Source organism: Prionailurus viverrinus, chromosome A3, assembly GCF_022837055.1.
Source record: "Prionailurus viverrinus isolate Anna chromosome A3, UM_Priviv_1.0, whole genome shotgun sequence".
Lineage (NCBI taxonomy): Eukaryota > Metazoa > Chordata > Mammalia > Carnivora > Felidae > Prionailurus > Prionailurus viverrinus.
In genome coordinates, this window is record NC_062563.1 from 55684005 (window position 1) to 55702420 (window position 18416).

General features: G+C 41.0%; 1 protein-coding gene across 1 annotated transcript in view; it reads right to left on the reverse strand.

The window, feature by feature from the left end:
• The window catches only part of MRPS9 (mitochondrial ribosomal protein S9), a 65872-nt gene extending 57374 nt beyond the window's left edge, over nucleotides 1–8498 (reverse strand). Inside the window, exon 1 of the mRNA XM_047852910.1 lies at nucleotides 8343–8498. Coding sequence (XP_047708866.1) covers nucleotides 8343–8459 — 117 coding nt within the window. The 5' untranslated portion in view covers nucleotides 8460–8498. The remainder of the gene's footprint in view (nucleotides 1–8342) is intronic.
• Nucleotides 8499–18416: the final 9918 nt, after the last annotated feature.

The following is an 18416-nucleotide window of genomic DNA, read 5'->3' on the forward strand; positions in this document are numbered from 1 at the left end:
TTGTATATTCTTGTCTTATCCCCTGTTTCATACAGCTCTCCCTCACCCAACATTTTCAAAATGTCCTTGACAGTGTGAAGGAGTTATAGCAAAAAAATTCTTCCATGTTGCTGAGTAAATATTCTTTGTTTTCTTCATCTCTCTCTCCGATTCGGTTCCTTTTCTTATTTTGTTCTGACAACATTTTAGTATCACCTCAAGCAAAAGAGTTGATTATTGGCTGGAAGACTCATTTTTTCACTTGATCTTCACTTGATCTTGTGTCTGTCTATATTCTTCAAGTTTGTGACAGCTGGCAGCTTTCTTAGTTTTAACATGAGTCTTAAAAGACTGTCAAAAAAAATTTATTGTTGTTCATTTAGAAAGAACTTTTTAAAAAAGTCCCTACTTTGTTATTTTTCATAAAAATCTCTTTAGGATCTTTTCAAAGACAAGTGTACTGCCTAAGAATATGACATTCTGGAAATTCATATTTATTAAAGTTACAAAGCCATTACAGCATCAGTATCAGAGTACTGAATATATTTATAAATGTTCTAAGCTATTCTAGCAATGACTCACACAAAAGTATTTACATTCAAAAGAGACCATTATTCATTAGTACAATCCACTAAGTCAGATGAGGCTGAATCTGAATCGACTAGATCTTTAGCTATGAGCAGTCAGAATTCCTGGAGAGAATGTGCTTTTTGCTACTGGTAAGTACAAAGCCCCAACCAAATATTCTATAGGTTCTATTTCTGACTGAAAAGCTGTGGCAGAGAATTTTCCTCACACTCTGTTTTTACGGAATGGTATAGATACAAGTTGACAGATTTGTTTCTTTTTTAAGATAATCAGTGGGTCAGACAACTATAATTTCAATCAAGCAGGTTTGCCAAAGAAGCAGACACATCCTGACAGAGCAGTGATGTCCCAAATTTGGCCAAATGCCAGTGCCACACACTACTCTAATGATACTACAAGAGTATTGAGGAGTTTCCTTTTCGTTCAATTGGATAAAAATGGAACAAAGAAGAATGCACCGCTAATCTGAACAGAAAAGGCAAAAAAAGAAATACTTCGAGGAATAAAAGGTAAAGACTGAAGTCAGATTAGAGAAAAGGTGGAAAGAAACAATATAAGGACACCAAGAGAGAAATGATAGTAACCTTTCTGAATGAGTTTTTATTTTCATCAAGTAGAGGTCTCTGGATGCAAGCAAAAGAAAATATAGTCCTGCTATAGACTAGCAGGACTATAGTTGAAGCAGGCAGCTAAAAAGCAGGAACGCCAATGATCCACAGCACACTCAATGAAGTCTTGGCCATTAAGATAAAATGCTATTCCAACGGTCCTTCTCTCTCTGCTCAAGATCTCAAGGGAGGGACTATCTAATGGGGCTACCTTGGGTCAGATGCCCCAGATGATAGTTCTTCCAGGCTGTATCTAGTGGGGAAGAACTCATTACTCCTGAGAAAATAGGAGTGCCCTGATGAAGGGGAAATGGACACCAGGTTAGACAAACAAGGAAATGTCCTACACTACTCGAGCAAAATTCACCATTTATATTCACTCCACAAACTTATAGATTTAGAGCCTTAACATATTCACCAAATAAAATATATGCAATTTGTTGGAATCATGATTTAAACAAACCAACTATAAAAGATTATTGTTGGGGCGCCTGGGTGGCGCAGTTGGTTGAGCGTCCGACTTCAGCCAGGTCACCATCTCGCGGTCCATGAGTTCGAGCCCCACGTCGGGCTCTGGGCTGATGGCTCAGAGCCTGGAGCCTGTTTCCGATTCTGTTGTCTCCCTCTCTCTCTGACACTCCCCCGTTCATGCTCTGTCTCTCTCTGTCCCAAAAATAAAAAAATAAAAATAAATAAAAAATAAAAATAAAAAAATAAAAAAAAAAGGCAACCTTCTTCCTGGGACGCCCGTGCAGTTGCCAGGGAGGGCAGTTCAATTAGCCAGCTTGCACTAATGGACACAGAGGGATGGGCTTAGACACATACAATTAGGAGGGCAATACGCCTTAAAAAAAAAAAAAAGATTATTGTTGGACCAACCAAGGAAATTTGAACACGGAATAGGTAATAGATGATATTAAAAAATTATTGTTCTTTCTGTTAGATATGTGCATAGTGGCATGGAAGCTATGTTCTTTTATTTATTTAAGAAACTTTTTTAATGTTTATTTTTGAGAGAGATAGAGAGAGAACGCAAGCAGGGGAGAGGCAGAAAGAGAGGGAGACAGAATCCAAAGCAGGCTCCAGGCTCTGAGCTGTCAACACAGAGCCCGATGCAGGGCTCGAACCCATGAACCACGAGATCATGACCTGAATCGAAGTCGGGCACTTAACCGACTGAGCCACCCAGGTGCCCCAAGGAAGCTATGCTCTTTAAAAAAAAAATCTACCTGTTAAAAAAAAATCAAGTATATATATAAGTAATATAACAAAAAGCCTGAGATTTACACAAAAACCTACAGGAAAAAAAAAAGGTAGGAAGATAAACAGGATTGGTAAAACATTAATAATTGTTGAAGCTGATTAACAGACATATACATGGGTTCCTTACAGTATTTTATTTTGCAAATGCTTGAATGTGCTTTAATTTTTATAGTAAAATTCTAAAAAGTAAACTATTTTACAAGTTCATTGAAGAAATTTAAGGAACTACTATGGGCCAGGCTATACACTGAATTTTAACAGAAATAACTGTCAAGCAGAATTGAGTGGTATTAAAATGAGAACGTTGCCATACTGAGAAAAGCAAACATGAAACAAGGTAAAAATGCAGCTTTCTTATTTAAGCTACTATCTATCTGGCAAAAAAGAATGTGGCAGGTGTTCACACATATACAAATGTGCATACACACATGTACACATGCACATATCCCTACATGTAAGAACTCCTCACATGTTTAAATTTTGAAAAAATGTTTATTTACTTTTGAGAGAGAGAGAGAGACAGAATATGAGTGGGGGAGGGGCAGAGAGCGAGGGAGACACAGAATCCGAAGCAGGCTCCAGGCTCCAAGCTGTCAGCACAGAGCCCCACTCTGGGCTCGAACCCACAAACCGTGAGATCATGACCTGAGCTGAAGTCAGATGCTTAACCAACTGAGTCACCCAGGTGCCCCTAGAGCTTCTCACGTTTAATTCAAGAAATGATCCATGAGCATCTAGGAGGTGTCTGTGGGCACTGCAGGAAGCATCAGAGTAGGAATACAAAGGTTATGCTATTTTTCTCAAGAGGTTTAAAAAAACCAACTGTAAGGGAAAGACCTAAACACACGAGACATTGAGATAATAAAAAAGAAGTAAATGTGGGTCTTTCACAGTTGTAGGCAGCTTCCAAGATGGCTTCCAGTGAGTCTACTGGTTGATATTCATCCTGGTCAATCCCCTCGAATGCTCGCTTGAGTAACTTGCTTCTGACGGGTAGAACACTACTAAAGTAATAGAACGTCACCTCTAAGATTAGGTTACAAAAAGATGGTCTTCCCTCTTTCCCCCCCTCTGTTGATTAACTGATGGAAGCCAGATGTGGTGAGCTGCCCTACAGAGGCCCACGTGGCAAGAACTGAGGGTGGCCTCCAACCAACAGCCAGCCCAACAGCCTGCCAAGATATAAATCCTGCTAACACCTACAAAGAGTGAGCTGGAAGGTAGATTTCCACCCTCCAGCCTGGAGAGGACTAAAGCCACAGCCAACACCTAGACTGCTGCGTTATGGGAGACTGTGAGCACAAAACCCAGTTAAGCTGTGTGTGGAATCCTGACCCCCAGAAACGACGACGTAACAAATGTCTGTTGTTTTAAGCTGCTAAGTTTGGGGGTAACTTGTTACATGGCAATAAATAATTGATTCATCATCCTAATTACAACAATGAAGCACAGTACAAGGAAACTTACTTATTTGCTTTATAAGGACAAAATAGGTGGGAATGATGGTAGCATCTATTATCAGCCTCTCTTTAAGTAAGAAACTACTACATGAGGAAAATGCTACTTTTAATGTCAATATTTTACTTTTAATGTCAATATTTTTCATAATGGAGTAATGAGGAACACACTAAATCTATCCTTTAAAGGACAGGGTGAGATCTCAAAAGAAACAACTAATCCCACCAAGGGGTTTTTATCTCCATTGCTAACAAAATGGGATTTTCAAAAAATTCAAAGTTACCTGGGGAAAAACATAACTAATTTACAGAACTGCATACAGCATTTGATACAAATGCAAGTCGATTTTTAAATATGTTTGTCGAAGAGTTTTTAAGCAATTTATCAATAAAGTTTATTAAGACCCTACCGTAAACCAACTGGATGCTGTGATAAATACAGGATAAGAACAGATACTTAAGACAAGGACAACAACGTTTTTCCAATAAAACCAAAATCTACAAGGGCCAAGCTCCCAAACTGCCACTGATTGTGTCTGTCATTCTTCGGCAGATAGTCCAATCCCACAAGGGAAGTATATTGGCTCAATAAAAACAGAAAGTGTAAGCACTAAGCGTTTAGTAGAAAATAAAGAGGGCATCTCCTTGACATTTGGCAATACCAGCTTTCAAAATAGAAACTGGGTGGCTCAATTGGTTAAGCATCCGACTCTTGATTTTGGCTCAGATCGTGATCTCACAGTAGCGAGATTGAGCCCTGCGCTGGGGCTCCGCGCCGGCCACGGAGCCTGCTTGGGCTCTCTCTCTCCCTCTGCCCCTCGCCAGCTCGTGCTTGCTCTTGCTCTCTCTCAAAAATAAATCATAAGTAAAATAAAAAATAGAAATTGGCCTACTGGTTTACTTATTATGAAAGTCACAAATAAATAATACTTCGGGAAACTAAATCAGTATTCTTGTCTTATACTGATAGAGGGTTTAAGAATTCACGGGTAACCTTTGCAGGACACCATGACTGTCACCTGCTTATAATAATGCCGGTGCTACTCTCATTAGCGAAAGATAAAAAAAAAAAAAAAGAAAAAAAGAAAAATTCAAGTACCTTAGTACAGCAAAACCGACCATAACCTGGGCCCTGCCAAACTTTCCCGTCTCTCACCATTCTTGTAACTACACCAATTGTAACTGCTAGAACCAATTATTTGTTGTTGGCAAGAGTCCACCCACTCTGTACACATCTGGCCCCTTCTGTAACCTATTTCATCTTCCTAGAACAGAATACCTCTCTTTTATCATGTAATTCCTCACTGCTCCTGAAGACTCTATCATCTCCTTTGAGAAACTGCCCACCGCACCACTCTACGTGTTACAACTCATTTGCATTAGGCACTGCACATCTGGGCTCTTCTGTATTTACCTCTGCAAATCTCAGTACACTGTATGTAAGTCCCTGATATTCGGGGGTTCATAATCTGAAGTTTTGCCATTCACACGTAAGACTCCTTCTTCCACCCCAAATTTACAGTTGTAGAGAAATTAATATGAAATGCGTATACCACAAGAGTGGTATGCAAGAGGAAGTCTGCTGGTGAGGGTCCCAATTGAGCCCACAGGAATCCTAGTTTAACAAAACTTGTTTCTTTTTCCTTGTGGCATCAGTGCTCCTCAAACTTTTCTGACTGTGACCCACAGTAATAGCTATTTATATCACCACCTCGTCACACTTTTAGATATAAAAAAACTGCAAAAATACCCTGTACGAGATGTATTTATTATTTTTCTATCGTTTTATGAAACATGGCCCCTAAGAGAAATACAACTATTAATGTTGGAGACAGAAGTGAAGAAACATTAATATTTAATTAAGACAGACAAGTTCTGGGGCGCCTGGGTGGCGCAGTCGGTTGGGCGTCTGACTTCGGCCAGGTCACGATCTCGCGGTCTATGAGTTCGAGCCCCGCGTCAGGCTCTGGGCTGATGGCTCAGAGCCTGGAGCCTGTTTCCAAGTCTGTGTCTCCCTCTCTCTCTGCCCCTCCCCCGTTCATGCTCTGTCTCTCTGCCCCCAAAATAAATAAACGTTGAAAAAAAAAAAATTAAAAAAAAAAAAAAAAAAGACAGACAAGTTCTGTGCCAGAAAAAAGCTTCATAAATGTCTTTAACCATATATATGGTAACAGTAAGGGTCTGACTGGGGTCAGTTAAGTCTTTCAGTTATGTCTGAGTCCTACTTCACGTGGTAAAACATGAGCTGTGATACTATTCACGAATTTGGGGATTTGGCAGTCTCAGGATCATCCCTGGAGAGTGCTATGGGTCAATACTGTCTGGGTAATTATTTGATAATGATTTGTTTACTTCACAGTGCCTGGCTCAAGTAAAGTGCTCAGTAAACATTTGCCATATGGGGGGAAAAACCCTTGAAGAGTGGTCAGGGAGATGAAAATTAAATTTTTCACTCATCTTAATGGAAAACATACCTGATGCCAGTAGAAAAGGGGGCACTCTCATACATGAAAGATAGAGCGTGGATTGCTACAGCCTTCCTGGAAAGCTATATGGAAATACCTATTAAAATTTAAGATGTATAACACATACTTTGTAACAAGCATCTCACAACTGGAACTCTCTACTACACAATTAAAAGCAACAGTACCAAGAATTATGCCACGATGTTTACTGAACTCTTTATTCGTGGGAAGAAAATGGGAACAAAATAAATGGCCATCAAATATTAACTGACACATTCATAATAAAATATTATATAGAAGTTAGATACATAACAGGTGACCTGAAGGAATTTCTACTATATATGTAAGTTGGAGAAGCAAAATGTAGAATGGAATCTACTTCTTTGGAAAGCATGCACGTGCATGGATGTTTGCATGCAATAAAAAGAACATAGAGAAAGACACAGGAGGATACGCATGTTCCAGAGTTTGAGGGAGAGAAAGTTAGCATTCTCCCCCAGACACATATTAAGTGTCAGCAAAAAAACATTATATATGCAACAGTCCCTTTTATAGATGACTATGCATACACAGGAAAAATATATTCAAATAAGATGCAGGAAAAAAATAAAAACTTCCAACATATTTTTCACCGAGAAAGTATTAAAAAACAAATGATGGACAAATGAATAGGTGGACTGGTTGATTTACGTTAAAATAGACTATTCTTTTTTTCAAGTTTTTTTTTTTTCCACGTTTGTTTATTTTTGAGAGAGAGAGAGAGAGAGAGAGAGAGAGCGAGCGAGCAGGGCAGGGGCAGAGAGAGGAGGACAGAGGATCCAAGGCAGGCTCCGCGCTGACAGAAGCAAGCCCAACGTGGGGCTCGAACTCAGGAACTGGAAGATCATGACTTGAGCTGAAGTGCGAGGCTCAACCAACCGAGCCACCCAGGCACCCCTTTCAATAGTTTCTAAATCATAATACTTGACTTCTTCACAATACTTGGTACTTCTTTATCACTTTCCCTACTTCATTCACCTGTTTTCCATGACACCACACTGTCTGGTTTCCCCCCTACTTCTCTGGCAGCTCATTCTCAATCTCTGGAAGGCTCTTCTTCCTTGACTGTTGTCCTTCAGGGTCCTGTACCTCTACTTATTCCAATTCAGTACACCTTTACTAGGTGTTTGAATTCACTCTTAAGGCCTCAATTACCATCTACCAGGTAACAGAGGATTGTAAATCAGTACTCTTCTTGACCTACAAGCTTGCCAATCTTTGAGCCTAGTGGAAATCTCCACTTGGACATCCCAATTATAATTGTATAATAAATATAGTTCTATCCAAAACTGAACTCGTTTTCTACCCTCTCAAATCTTGTCCCTCCTGTTGGGATCCCATGTCAGTAAATGGCATCATCACTCAACCAGCTGTGAAGCTAGAATCTTGGCTTTTCACCGCCCCCAGGATGAGCGGAAACGTTCAAGTTCTGGGCTCCACCTCTCCAGAGACAAGGTGTCGGGAAAATTAAGAAAACAGAAACTGCACAGATGCAAGGCACTTTTAAAGTCGCTATCAATCCTATCCACTGTGAAGTCTTCCAGACCACTCACTGCAGGAGTCCAGTTCTCATTCACCGCCTCTGGCGCGGCCCTCCTTCCCACTGGACCGCGGGGAAGGCGGGAGGGACCGGACCCTACTCCGCACCTAGACACAGACTCCCCTTTGCCTGGCAGCCAACTCAAGAAAGGGGGTCGCTCTAGTTCCGTCTGCAGGTAACTTCCTCACTGCACACCCCGCGAAAACCAGACACAACCCCAAGTGGCCGCTGCGAGCCAATACCCATTCCTCTCTCAACCGCACAACTCTACTAAATACCCAAGACCCTAGGATCCCCGTCGGCAGGCACGCGAGACGCCAGGGGAAGGTAGCGGCGCCGGCTCCACATCCTCGCGCTACAACGGACCAGTATTTCCACTTCTCCACTTCTCTCCGGTACCTACCTGCAACTCAGCAGCTGCGGCTTTCCAGACGCCCTGTCTGAGGGCAAGGCTAACCCTACCTCCGAGAAAGAGCCGGTAGGAAACCGCTGCGCCGTTGAACACACAGGGAGCCGCCATCTTGGCTGCTGGAGACCGGGGCTGGAGGGTGAAGGGGCGGGGCCTGACGGCTGCGCAGGCGCCTGTGGGAGACCGGGGATTCCGAGGGTGTAGGAAAGGAGCAGGGGGCGTGCCCCGTGGGGCGGGGCGGCTCGTCGCTGATTGGGTGTGTGAACGCCCCCGAGGGGCGTGTCCGGCTCCACCCCCTGGAGTAGCCAGTTCGTAGTATCCGCTAGTTCGTAGTAGCCCCAAGCTGAAAGAGTATCGGCCTCTTTCCGAAAGAGGCCTCTTGGCCTCTTTCACCTGCTGCAGCTGTTGAATTCTGTCGTTGTCTACGTCTGGGTACGACTTCCATGTGGTTCTTTAACCCACCCTTCCTTCCCTGGCCCAGTGCTGCACCTCTAGCAGGCTCTTCCGGAACGGGAGAACCTGCGCAACCCGCCCGCATCTCCCTCTGCAGTCTGTCTTCACCACGCTCCAACCCGGATCCTGCTCTCCTTGCTCACACAAGAATGGATTTCAGACCTTGGCTCCTATCTATCTTACTAGTAGGGTTTTCCCCTCCTGTATACCTTTCCACGTTTTTCAGGGTCCAGGGTCTCCACCCTCCTGAGCAGCTGCCAAACCACTCTACGTTCCAGGGCACACACTTCTAATTGTATAACGTGCAGACTAAACCATTAACAGGTAAGGATGAAGCAGTCTTACCCATCTTTGCACACCACTCCCCATAGTGTTAGTCCTAAGCCTTACTTGCAACCAATCAATTAAATCCACAGTCACGGAATAGAAATGAGTATACCTTGCTTTATGAGACTTGTGTGTTCTTGAGAGTAACTCGCAGGGTGCTTCCTACAAAATGCATTTTAAATAATGCACTAAACTGCTCTGAAAGGACTTCCAAACATTTAGACTTCAAGGATTAGTAAAGTTAAAACACAAACATACACACACAAAATCTGAGTTCAGACAGAGTAGTCAAACAAATAAATACACCATAATTTCTTAAAACACATTCTGTCATTAAAAAGGTAGAAATGACATAATCTCAGGGGGGAAATGGGGGGGTGTTCCTTTAAATGAAATGCATTTCATTGTATTGAAAAGCTCACTCTGTTGTTTTTCTGTTAGTACCTTTTAGGCTAATAACTTCCATCAGAAATTGGCAGAGGTCCGCAAACTAGCGTTTGGGAACCAAAACTTTATAGCTCATTAAAATAGATGCCTTTAAATAGCAATTCCTACACATTGTCACAAAAAATGGTTTTAACTGTGGAAATTTAATTAAGTGTAAAACAATCAAATAAGTATGTGAATGCAGAATTTTTACTATTTTTTTTTTTTTTTTTTTTTTTACAAAATGACATGTTGGAACATATAAGAATGAAGTAGGTTATGTAATTAAGGTTAGGAATTATGGAGGTTTTCTCTTCTTTTTTTTTTTTTTTTTGGTCTAAATTCATGTTACAGTCTTTTACTAGATTACAGTAAGGTGAATGTAGTACATTTCCTACCTCTAGGGGCAACACTTGGACTGCTGCCTTAAATTTCCTGCATAACCTTTGAGTTTGGAAAAAATATACCACTAACGGTTGACATTAGGTACATAGTTTGGAGTCAGAAAGAATGATTGGAATCAGGAATGTGCTGATAAACACTTAAAATGAAAGAAAAAGTGTGGTTTTACCAAACAGCTAAAGCATAAGATTCATTTGATTTTTCTCTCATTTACTGAGCACCTATTATGTCAGAGGCATCAGGCATTCTAGGCATGAGGATCATAAAGTTCCCAAAAAGTCCCAAATGGTGGTGTCACATCTAATGTGAGGGTTTGGTTCTAAAGTCAGCTTGTAGGGTAGACATCAGGCAAGTCAAAATATTGAACTAATAATAAGTGCTGCTGAGCTGTGAGTTAGCAATAAGTTAGGTGCTCCTGGTGGGAGTGTTCTAGTACAACCCTCCTGAAATCTACCAACCAATCAGTGATGCTAAGGGGAGTGCACCCTGCACTCCATCAGTTACATTCCTAGGCATATACCCTGCAGAAATTCTTACACAGTGTATCAAGAGACATGTAAAAGTGTCATCAGCGAGACCCCTGCACTCAGGAAACTCCTAGAAGCTTCTGCCTAACTACAGATTTTATCTTTTAGCAACTAACAAATTGCTGGAACAAGACAAGAAACCTTTGAATATGACCCCCCCACCCCCAGGACAGATGCCTGGGGAGATGAATCAGGAATCATAAAGTGACTGACAGTTACCTGAGCTTCATGATAATGTTAAAATCCCCACCCAGGGAGGCACATAAGCCTCATTAGATGACATGTAATATATGTATAGGCATGTTTTCTGAGTGGGAATGTGTAACTTGATGCCTGCCCATTACATTCAGTGATGAGACCTGCCCCTCTGAAGATTCATCCAAACCCCAATAAAAAGAACCTGCTTACCCTTGTTGCAGGAGTCACAGCTTTGGAAATTATTCCCCCGATCTCCTTATTTGCTGCAAATAAAGATGGCCTTGTGAGGCAACTCCCCCTGGTATCGTCTCTGTGTCTAACTCACCAAGGAGTGCACACATATTGATAACACTAACATAAGAATGTTCATAACATTTTTTTGTGTGTGACAGCAAAAGTAACCTATCTATGGATCAGAGGATGGGTGGACATCAATGACAGTGAATGAACCACAGCCACGCAATATGGATGGGTTTCACCAGGTGGAGGAAAAAAACAGAAAGTCACATATGCTCACCTAGACTGATTCCATTTATGTAAAGTTCAAAAACAGGTAAAACTAGGCAAGATATTGTTTAAGTGTCTATCTGTATGTAGTAAAACCATAATGAAAACCAAGAAAATGATAAACACAAATGTGGGACTAGTAAATAACCCAGGAAGGAGGGAGAGGGTGCTGTGAGCTGTGCACACAGAGACATCGGTGCCCCTGCCACTGTTCTTTGTCTTTAGATGACTGGCAGATACACAGGTGTTCATTTTCTTCTTGAATTTCTAAAAATATAGATACATATAACAGTAAGAGTTGATTTTATCTCACCTCCTACCCTGCCTTACACTGGATGATGTAGCAGGCTATGGTAGGAGTCTAAATTGGTACAATATTTCTTTTTCCTGTATTTCTCATATCTCATCTCCTTACTCCTTTCTCCTTCATTATCTCCTCTTCATCTCCTACCCTCTCTCTTCTTCCCAGTGTAGATAGCTGAAATGATGAATGATGAGGTTTCCAGAAAATGCACACACACACACACACACACACACACACACACACCCCTTTAAAGGATTCCTGGAACTTCAGAGCTTTGTGAGTCAATATGAAGAACCTAGAACCTATAAAAAACACAAAGGTTTCATGGGTCCACAGATAACAGAGATCCGAAAAACCTACATTTCTCATTGGAGTAACCAAGGAGTGGATTAGACCAGTGATTCTCGAAAGTATTGTCCCCAGAGCAGGACCCTCAGTATTACCTGATTGTATTGTGTGTTAAATTGTATCCAATTCAAAAGATGTTGAGGTCCTAACACCCAGGACTTCATAACGTGAACTTTTTTGGAAGTAGGGTTATATATAGGTCATTACAGTGGGTCTCCATCCGATATGACAGTAGTACTTGTAAAAAAAGGAAATTTTGATTTAGAGATAGACATGTATAGAGGGAAAACAATGTAAAGACACAGGGAGAAGATGGTCATCTGTAAGCCATGGAAAGCGTGAGGTTACCAGAAGCAAGGACAGAACTCTGAAACAAAATTTCCCCCGTAAGCCTCAGAAGAAACCAGCCCTACTGACATCTTGATCTTGGACTCGCAGCCTCCAGAATTGTGAGACAACAAATTTCTGGTGTTTAAGTCACCCAGTTTACAGTACTTTCTTATAGCAGCCCCAGGAATACATCCAGGGTATTGGCTTTTAAAATTGGTTTTTCAGTACTCCTCCTTTTGAAAGGTCGAGCCCCTCCTTTTGAATATGAGCTGCATTTAATGACCTATCTCTGAAAAATAGAATTTGGATACTAGTCACAAAAGCTGGCTTCCTGCTTACTCTCACTCTCTTGAAGCATCCACTCTGGGAAACTCAGATGCCCTGTGGTGAGACAGACATATGGAGAGACCAACCTAGTAGGGAATTACACCTTTTGCTAACAGGGAGTGAATCATCCTGAAACTGGGTCCTGCCCGCCAAGTCTTCACATGACTTCAGCCTCCATCAACAGTTTGACTGGCACCTCATGACAGATCCTGATCCAGAACCACTAGACTCCTGGACCACAGAAATTTTGAGATAAAAAAATATGTTCTCGTAAGCCACTAAAATTTGGGATAATTTGTTATGCAGCATTAGAAAACAAATACCCCAGGGAATTTGTTAGAAATGCAGATTGTTGGGTACCAGTCCAGACCTATTACATCTGAGAGGGGGGCCCAGCACAAAACCGTCCAAATAATTCATGATTCTTATTTAGGTCAGACTCCATTACCTTTCATCTGTGTCAATACTCCTTCAACTTGACCATCTGGACTGACCATACAGATTCCTACATGTCTTTTGTGTGCGTGCATGGTTAAAAAATACATACCTTAAAATTTACCATTCTAACACTTTTTGAAGTATTCAATTCAGTGGCATTAAGGATATTCACAGTGTTGTCTAACCACAACTGCCATTCATCTCCAAACCGTCAATCTTCCCACACAGAAACTCGAGCCCCATGAAACACCTCCCAGCCACCCTCTTCCCGACCCCTGGTAACTGCCATTCTATTTTCTGTCTTTATGAACTTGACTATTTTAAGTACCTCTTGTAAGTTGAATCACACAATGTTTGTCCCTTTGGGCCTGGCTTAATTAGCTTAGCATTATGTTTTCACGTGTCACCCATGCGGTACCATGTTTCAGGGTTTCATCCCATTTTAAGGACAAATAATATTCCATTGTATGTATATACCACATTTTGTTTGTCCGTCATTCATTAAGGGACACATGAGCTGCTTCCACGTTCTGGCTATTGTGAATAATGGTGCTATGAATGTGAGGGCACGAGTATCTGTTTGAATCCCTGCTTCTGATTCTTTTGGGTGCATACCCAGAAGTGGCATTGCAGGATTCTTTTTAATGGGGCCACATTTTTAACTTACCCTCCACAGGCAGGTGCCCACACAACTTCAGCGATGTTTAGATCTACAACTTAAAAAGTTTTAATGACCTAGACCACTCCCAGCTAAATAAGCAGTGTACGTGGGGTAAGGAAATGCAAATTTCACTGAAGTGTAAAAACATTTATGAGAGGTAATTTTAGTACATAATTGCTATATAAGAAGCTTCTATAGCAGCTTAAAAACTGAATCTGTCTCAGCCTACAAGTGAATCTATTCTCCCAGGATGCATATATTTTACCATGTTAATTGAATTTTAATTAATAAAAAAATAGAACAAATTTCTTCTTTGGTGTTTTCCCCCACTGTGTTCAATGTGGGCTCAATCCGTCTACATATGCTCTTTACCTATGAGCTGTCAATTATGGTTGCTATAAAAGACACAGCACTTAGGGAGCTGTCAGTCAATGCTGTTATGATGCTTCGAGAATCATTTCTCCAGGCTTCATTATCAAAAACAAAACAAATTTACAGGGAACATAAAGGTGGATCAGTCAGACCTTTTGCTGTGCCTTGAAAATGATTTCCAACATACACAGGTGCAGGGGCAGTGTGCTTAGGGCCAGGGTCTTCTTGACCATATTCGTAATTATTTTGCATAGATTAAGTCATTTTTTTAAGTGCATGTAGACAGTGGAAGTAGTTATTCCAATTGGGTGGTAGAATTATAAGTGTTTTTCCCTATTAGAAATAATAGCGTGTGGAAAATGTTCTTTGACATTATGTGTGTTTCTTTCAACCATGAGCTAAGGGTGCATTCGGGCTCCAAACAGGACTTTCTTGTGATGAAGGCCAAGTGGAGGTAAAGAAGGTCTAGAAAAAATGAGTTGTTTGACTGAATATAGTTGAGATACTAGGATGTCAGAGCATAAATAATAATAATAATAATAATAATAATAATAATGAACGTTAAGAATATAATCAAATAAGAATATAATCAAATAACAACGTTTTGAGTATAATCAAGATCAATAAAATCAGTGCAGGCCCGGTTAAAACAAATGCAGACTTAATAATCAAATTCCAGAAAACTAGAGCAAAATAAACTTGAGGCAGAAAGAGACCATTTTAGGACAAACAGGAAGGGCCACTTTACCCAGCAGGGAGGCGCCTTAAAAAGTGCATTGCTACTAAGATGTTGATCCAGCCTAACGATGTAAATAAGTTATAGAAGAAGATTGTCATCTGGACCTGAAAAAAGAAAAAAGAAGAAGAAGAAGAAGAAGTAGAAGTGTTCTGAGGTGTAATTTTCATTCTGACGCTGTTGAGAAGCAAAGGGAAGAGCAACATATTTCTCACCTATCAGAGAAAGCGGATGGATTGAGATGGACCATGAGATGCGAGTCTAAGAAACGTAAAAGAGAGTTATAGAAGTTATACATCATATGCAAATGAACACGCACAAAATGTTAATTTAGGGAGCATTATACAACATTATATGGCATTAGCTGGGGGCTGTTCTGGCTTTCTGCCTCATTGCATCATAGCATCCTTATGAGGGAGGCACTATTATTTTCCTCATATTAGACATAAGGAAGCTGGGGCGGGGGTGTGTTCAGTAACTTGCATAGTGTTCCACAACTAGGAAGGCATGGAACCAGGCACCATGGCGCCCAAGGACACACACGCAACCACTCTTCCATATTATGCCCGGTCCTGGAAGAACCGTGAGTTCGTCAACAAGGGTGTCTTTAGAACCCTCACTCTCCCCTTTATTTTATTTTTTTAAAATTTTTTTTAACGTTTATTTATTTTTGAGACAGAGAGAGACAGAGCATGAACGGGGGAGGGTCGGAGAGAGAGGGAGACACAGAATCTGAAACAGGCTCCAGGCTCTGAGCAGTCAGCACAGAGCCCGACGTGGGGCTCGAACTCACGGACCGCGAGATCGTGACCTGAGCCGAAGTCGGACGGTCAACCGACTGAGCCACCCAGGCGCCCCTAGAACCCTCACTCTCCCCTTTATACATTGTATCTGCTTGCTGTTAACCATTCTCTTTAGGGACCCTGTTCACTTGTCCTCTTGCCTTAGCATCCTACCCCACTTAATTCTGTCTGCTGCTTTCATACTTCCCACGCATCCCATCTCCTGTGGAATACACCGGTTTAGATTGCTCTTCAGAGGTCAAAAACTGGTCGCCCTTCACGTACGTTTTCCTTGGTCTGCACAGGCGTGTGTGTGTGTGTGTGAAGTTTAAATATGGATGCTTTAAGTTGACCACATACCCTCCATTCACCATGTCCCCTCCACTCTTGGGACCCCACTCAGGCTGTCCCCATGCATGTTCATACTCTACCCTGCTTCCTACAGTGCCCACCCTGAGTGCTACCCATATGCACTCGTTAAGTGTTTCCTGACGTGAACATGAAGCCCAGAACTATTCAGATTTTGCCTACTCAAAGATAGCAAGGGCTCTAGGGCCCACAGGATTCTTCCAGATAGGCCAACCAGGAAACTGGATATTTCATATTTTGGAGACATAGATAAATCTGCCCAGAATGTCTTCTGACTCGACTGCCCAGCTGAAAAGTGGAAATTTGGTACTTTAGGAATTGCAGTCAGAATTTAATCTGCACAAAAAACTATTTTAGCTTTATCACCTGATATTTATTGATACATACTTTGAAATTCTCTTTGATAGGAACCATCTGGGTATTAATACGATACCTGCCTTTCAAGGGCTTATCAACACATATAGAGAAAAAGATATTTACACAAATATGATCATTCTAGAAAGATTGTGATACAGTCATGAAAGAATTGCAAAGTAATTTGGGACTTTGAGAAGGAAAACATTACTTCCTGCCAAATGGATCAAGATGGTTTTATTTCCTAAATGTTTTATAGAGCTGCAAATCAAAATAAGAAAACCATCTAACTCATTTCTTTACCATTATGCAGAACCACTTCCAAACCCTCTCTGAAAGCAATTAACCTACCCCATTTTATAATACCTACAAAGTAGAATTTTCCATCTCAATTTATCAAATCAGGCGATTAAAAATTATTCTTCAATATCCTTAAATGACTCTTAAGCATTTGCATGCCACCTTTCCGATTTCCACTGAAGACACATTGCTGGCCCATTTTCCAAAATCAAGTATCATATCTGAAACCTGAAATTGTGTCCAATTTCAAGAAGCATATCACAGCCTGGTGTCTGATTAAACTATCTCATCTCTTTATGAATAGTTTGCTGTGATTAGATTGTAAACACCTGCATGGTGTTATTCTGGCTTTAGACTCAAAGGAACATTTTATCCTGGGAAATACAGATTCCTGAAATAAGCATATCAGTTTTTGAACCAAACTGTTAGAGTTACATTCTTAATGACCCAATTTGAAACTTACAAATACTTAGGCTTGTGTGGTAAACCCATGGTTTCCTGTCATCTTATTTAGATGTCCGGCACTTTTTAGTTGTAGATCTCTGAACTCAAGGCACAAACTTGCCAAATATTCATATTCCTTATAACTTCTTATCCAGTCAGTGCAATGTGTTTCTTTACGTCGTTAGAATCAAGAGTTCAACTGAAGAATTCAACAACTCATGCAGTTATGTCAAAGGTAAGATTGATGGCATGAGGTAGCATTACTTCCAGATTTTTTTTTTAATACACATTTGGCCTATTGTTGAAAAGAGAGAATGTGAGAAAAGAAACGAGATTTCGGTTTTCGTCTTCTGTCTTTTGTGTGTCCATAATCAGCAGTGTAGATTCATAGCTTCCCAGCAGCAGGGAGGAATTCTTGCCAGACAATGGGTCCAAGCATCGTGTTAATAACACTGTGTCAGTTTGTGTTCACTTTCAGGCAATTGGATCCACTCTAACTGGTTTCAGTAGAAAGGGATTTATTACCAGGTATTTAAAAATCATTGAAAGGGAAAGTGGATCAAGCTGTAGCCGTACTTCGAGGAACATCTCTCCAAGGACGACTGCTATTACGTGCATCAGCCAACTGGATATGCCTCTTGGCTCTGCTCGTCTTTTCCACTCAAACCAGTTACTGACTTAAGTTTCACATGGATCCCTCTCTGGTCAGTAGAAACTAATCCATACCTGGAACTCAAGCTGCAAGGGAGCCTTTAGCTTTCCTGCTTTCATAGTGGATGCTTACATGAGATGAATCTGAGGTCCTTTTATAAATAAATCCCTTGAGGGCAAGGTCCATGTCTGTTTTGTTCATATTGTATCCCAAAGCTGGACTGTGCCTGGCACAATGCTAGGCAATCAGTAAATGCTTGTTGGCTAAATGAATGATCACATGAAACATAAATTGTCTTTTTCTCCTATCTCCACCATCCTTCAATGCTCAAGGTTCATATACTGGTTATTCTCCAATTTTTGTTTGATGTCATATAGATATTTTTGATAACTTTGTCACTTGATTTCCTTTTCCTAAATTAACGATGTAGTACAAACTGAGAATTTGGGAGCATGTTTGGGTGCACCTTCTCTTTATTCTGGCAACTAAATTTATTTTGATGCTTACTTGTCTCCGTGTAAGATTGGCTGTTACAGTAACAGTGCGGTGGCCCGATGGGTCCATTTTTACTTTTATTATACAGAAAAGTATCATTGATGATTTTTACGCTTCAGAAAATGCCTTCCTTCTGTGTTTGGAAAGTGGCATCTTAGACCTTGAAGCAAGGCAAATGCAACATGATTAGTCAGAAAACAATGACCATCAGGTCAGTTTTCCAAACAGCGTGTCCTTGATGTGGCTTTGTTTCTGTGATTTGAGGTGAAGGATGTAACAAGAAGAACTGCCAGTTTCTTGGCAAATGCCTCTCTCC